The sequence below is a fragment of the Polypterus senegalus genome, chromosome 1 (assembly GCF_016835505.1).
Source record: "Polypterus senegalus isolate Bchr_013 chromosome 1, ASM1683550v1, whole genome shotgun sequence".
In the NCBI taxonomy this organism is placed as follows: Eukaryota; Metazoa; Chordata; class Cladistia; order Polypteriformes; family Polypteridae; genus Polypterus; species Polypterus senegalus.
The window spans coordinates 186,454,878-186,460,173 of NC_053154.1; the positions used below are offsets into that span (position 1 = coordinate 186,454,878).

At 34.1% G+C, this 5,296-nt stretch overlaps 1 protein-coding gene across 1 annotated transcript; it reads left to right on the forward strand.

Annotated features, from left to right (window-relative positions):
- The first annotated feature begins 792 nt into the window (after positions 1-792).
- Positions 793-4,897, forward strand: LOC120518750 (C-C motif chemokine 17-like). Its single transcript, XM_039741701.1, has 4 exons — positions 793-971; positions 1,063-1,177; positions 2,761-2,838; positions 4,639-4,897. Exons 1-4 carry the CDS (start codon positions 893-895, stop codon positions 4,697-4,699), a joined length of 333 nt encoding a protein of 110 aa, XP_039597635.1. The 5' UTR covers positions 793-892; the 3' UTR covers positions 4,700-4,897.
- The last annotated feature ends 399 nt before the right edge of the window (positions 4,898-5,296 follow it).

Sequence of the window (5,296 nt, forward strand, 5' to 3'; positions counted from 1 at the left end):
CAATTAACACTGCTTGGGACTGTGAAAGAAAAATCAAGGTGAAAGGAGAAAATCCACATTCAAATTCGATTTAAAAAGGGTTTGGGCTGGAGCTGTGAAGTAGGATTGCTAACTGTTGCTAGACTTCAGGTAGGTTATATGATTTTCTTGGTATTTCCTCATGACCATGTGATATTGGATGAAAAAGTAGCCTTGTTGTTTACAGTTCAGTCCTTACGTTAATGACCACATTTAGTAAACACCCTGCATAAAAACCTTTTTAAAGAAATACCATGTTAAAGCGTATTTAAATACTAAGACCATCCAAAGATACAGAATTTTTTACCATGGCTTTGAATAGTTATGAATATCATAAATTAATGTTAAAATACTTGACTATTTCAAATTTAAAGTCAGTTTTTTTATTGCAAATCAGTACTCCATTGAAAAGTATAGAACAAAATGTCTGTGCTATTCTAAAAATTCCTAGAATGACATAATAAATTACATTTTCCACTACTGGTAAAATATTAAAGCAAAATGTTTTCTGTATTCAATACTTCTTTTCATATCTCTATATCTTTGGCCTCAATTTTAATGCACCATGCAAAATTCTTATCAGTTTGTGTCTACCCACAATATTATACTGTTTGGTATAAATTTAGAAATGAGGCGAGTGTTCTTGTGTATACTACAGTTTGTTGCCTTTTTTTTTTTTTTCGATTTTTAAAGATGTTGTTGATAAGTTATCTGTTGATAAGTAATCAGTAGTTGGAAATTAGGCGTTGTAAATCCCCCAACTTCTGTATAAAAGACTTCATGTGTTCATGTTTCAGTATAGAGATTTGCTTTACCATCCATCTCTGGGCTCTTCAAAACACTTTTTGGCAAGTCCAGTAAATTTGCAAATAAAATGTTCATCCGTGGCTGCCTAATTTCTAGCTGTATTCCTCTTTTTGTTGCTGTTTTATTTTGCGTTGCTGACTCTTTGTGTAAGTACCTTTTAGTCTGAACCAGAGAAAAGCTACTTTGTATTCAAAAAGGTGAATTATTTCAGTCTTACTTTTTCTGTTTACTTTACAGATGTAAGCCAGCAGGATTGTTGCATTAGGTATTCTTACCAAGAAATAAAAGTACAGAACATCAAATGCTACACTATACAAAAATCAGATGGAACTTGCAACATTGATGCAATAATGTAAGCAAAGTTCATTTTTTTATTGTAAGCTTTATTTTTTCAACATGTAATACAGCATGACATTACAATCTGTTGTTAACATGACTGCTTGAACATATGGTATTTCTCTGGCTATTCAAGAAAAAATGTGGGCTGCTTATACTGTTTGAATAGGTACCGAAATGGAATGATATATTGAAATAGAAATAAAATAGAAAATGAAGGAGCTTAATGATAGATAGATAGATAGATAGATAGATAGATAGATAGATAGATAGATAGATAGATAGATAGATAGATAGATAGATAGATGGCTAATTACACAAAAGCTTTATTTTAAAGTGTCTGTGCTACATAGCTGTAAAGAAATTACTCTTGAAACATTTTTATGGCTGGATGATTTGCTTACCAAATTTCAGACAAAGCTTATTACATGATCATCTCCTGTACTCATTTGTAAATTCTCATGACAGCAGCACTGCTCCTGGACTGAAGCGTTGACTCCAATAGAATTTAACATGGAAGTAGTGTACCATCAGTTAATACAGTTTTTTGTTCAAGTTCAGTCTTTTTTGGTAAAGATAATAAGTTACCAGGTGTTGATGAATTGGTTGTTTTTTTATTTTTTGGTAGTGTTTTGATTTTTTGGCTTGTTTGCTGAATGGTATATTGATGAGGTCAAGTATAATTTTTATTTTGCATATTGTTCAAAGGGAAGCATGTTATTTTATATCCTGAAAATGCATTTGGTGTTTGGTATCTTTCCAATAGATAGATAGATAGATAGATAGATAGATAGATAGATAGATAGATAGATAGATAGATAGATAGATAGATAGATAGATAGATAGATAGATAGATAGATGGCTAATTACACAAAAGCTTTATTTTAAAGTGTCTGTGCTACATAGCTGTACAGAAATTACTTTGATTAGTACATGCTTCTTGAAACATTTTTATGGCTGGATGATTTGCTTACCAAGTTTCACATAAAGCTTATTACATATCTGCTGGCTCATACGTTGTTCACTGACTGCAATGGGCCCTAAGTGTGAACCACTGGCAGACACAAATGATACCCTTCTAAATATTGCACAAGAATTGTTATATTTACCAAAATTTCGTTCACAAAATTTACAACTTTTATTTATTTTTGACTGTACCACGGGTGGCGCAGTGGTAGCGCTGCTGTCTCGCAGTAAGGAGACCTGGGTTTACTTCCTGGGTCCTCCCTGTGTGGAGTTTGCATGTTCTCCCTGTATCTGCATGGGTGTGCTCTGGTTTCCTCCCACAGTCCAAAGACATGCAGGTTAGGTTCATTGGCGATCCTAAATTGTCCCATGTGTGCCCTGCCCAGGGTTTTGTTCCTGCCTTGCGCCCTGTGCTGGCTGGGATTGGCTCCAGCAGACCCCCGTGACCCTGTGTTAGGATATAGCGGGTAGGGAAATGACTGACTGACTGTACCACATACATGTGTATATGTGTAACTAAAGTTTTTACTTTGATTTTATCATCTTAATTTTAATTTAATAAGAAATATTGTCTCTATAAAATGTTTGGTTGCACATGGCTCACTTTGTTATTCCCTGTTGAATATGTTACAGATTCCACACAGTACAACACAGGAAGATCTGCACCAATCCAAATGCTAGCAAAGTGAGAAAAACTTTAAAGGTCCTAACGTAAGTGAATTAATTATAAAAGTTATTTAAAAATTAATTAAATGCTGTAAAAAATACAATTTTATTGGACCATATCAAAGTCTACTGTATGGAATGCACTAATGAGATGATTTCCATCCATCTTACTATTTTTATCTTGAATGACCTCATCTGGCTCACGTGATGAGGCAATTTAATCAAAGGAACTGGGCAGCTGACATTAACTTTTGCTAATTTAACAGATCATGATTGCTGCATGATGTTCTAATTATCACACTGGTTTTTGGTCCAAATTTATAGCACAGAAATCTGGATTTTAATTTTCAGCTATGAAGTATAAAACCATGTGGACTGATACATTAAAGGCCAGAAGAAATATATTTAACCCATTAATTCGTTAAAAAATTCATTTAATACAATTCCATGATAAAACTCTAATTTCTGACAAATTCTTTAATATTTCTTTACACTTCCTATTTTAATTTATTCATTTGGTAAGCTGTGACCCCAGGCTCAAGGTGTTGTGCTCAGCAAACTGAGAAACAAATCAACTAGAAATTTAAAATCAGACATTCACTGTTTTAGCAGGACAAGCCCAAGGTGAGTCCTCTTTTATGAATTAACAAAACGGTGCCCTCTTAAAGAAACAAATGACTATCAGGCATCCTAAATGTGCATAGCAGAATGAGATCATCTTGGGTAAATATTTACCCTGGAGAAGACTTTGAAGTAGAGTTCAGTCTCTTGCAGTATCCCATTGTATGTCTTTGGGCTCTGTGACCAGAGGTTTCAGATTGTTTGCCTCCTCTCAGCTTTATTGGGCTGAGCTAACATCCTTAAATATCCTCAAAACCCTTCGGAGGCATGTCTGGAATGTTTTAATAAAAAAAAAAAGATATTTCTTCCTATAAAATCCACATTTGACTTGTACTACTTGCTGGCCATGGCACAAGAGAGAGGTGATGTGTTGCAAATAATAATTTCATTGCACACTGTTTATATGGCAATAGATTTGAACTTAAGCAGGATCTAATGTATCTGGAATTCTCAATCTCATTTTAGCAAACACACATATTTTCACAAAAAAGTAAAGCATCAAAATTACCACTGCTCAAGACTGTGACAAGATTGAATTGAAAAAGATTTGTAAATGGGTATAAATTCTTGTGAGACAGCCAGACTGAACAGATTTACATCTTCATATCTTTTATATAAAAACAAAGCAGCAGAAGAAAACTACTTAAAACAGCATGTTTAAAATTAGCAGAGTTTTGTAATCCTTTTTATAGACCATATATTCCATTGCTATATTGTACTCAAAACTTTAACGTCATTGCCTCTCATACTGCACATATTATTGTGGAACTCCAAGAAGCATTAAGCCAGAAACTGGGATTTTCTCATTTATGTCTCCATTTACATTTGTTCTTTCATAAAACAAGCCATTTACTTTCATGATAATTTTCATTTATCAACAATTCTACTAATAAACAGTGACAATAAAGTAAATAGTGAATCATTAGTTAAGCCAAGTTTCTGAGTATAATTCAGTAATTTAGTATGTAAAATGGCAGAAACAAGGCCATGGAAGCTAGTAATATTCATTTAATGTCTAACCTGCTCTGCATTTCTTTGAAAGGTTCCCCTTTTTATAAATCAACTTTTTGTTGTTTTTTTAACTTGCTTCTACAGTATGTTAGTCACTTTGTGTACTGCAGATCTACCAGCTTACTTTTTAATTGTATATATTAATAAAACAAAGAGTAACCAAAAGAAAAGGAAGAAAAAAGATAATAATTAATTTTTTCTTGTTTATTTCAGAAATGCAAAACAATGCCAAATAAAAAAAATGAAAAAGGAAAACCCAGACACAAAGTCTTAGAAGCAAATATAGCATTCTCATATATTCTTTTGGATCATCTTGACATCTCCAAACCTGCTGTACTGCACAATGAAGTTCTTATTTTCTATATGGAAACAAAATAATTTGGATGGACATTTACTGTTGGTGGGGTGGCGCAGTGGGTAGCGCTGCTGCCTCGCAGATAGGAGACCACGGTTTGCTTCCTGGGTCCTCCTTGTGTGAAGTTTGCATGTTCTCCCTGTGTCTGCGTGGGTTTCCTCTGGGTACTCTGGTTTCCGTCCAAAGACATGTAGGTTATGTGCATTGGCGATTCTAAATTGTCCCGTGTGTGTGTGCCCTGCGGTGGGTTGGCGCCCTGCCCGGGGTTTGTTTCCTGTGTTGGCTGGGATTGGCTCCAGCAGACATCTGTGACCCTGTACTTAGGATATAGCGGGTTGGATAATGGACAGATGAATGAATTTACTGTTGGTGAATAAGGAAAGTCAATACAAGCAATCTTGCTTATGTTTGTAATTTTAAATTCCAAAAAATGTAATAAAAATTAAAAAGTGTAATACCAGTCCTTTATAAAATTAACCCTACTACAACACTCTGAGAGTTTAAAGATTCTTTGTT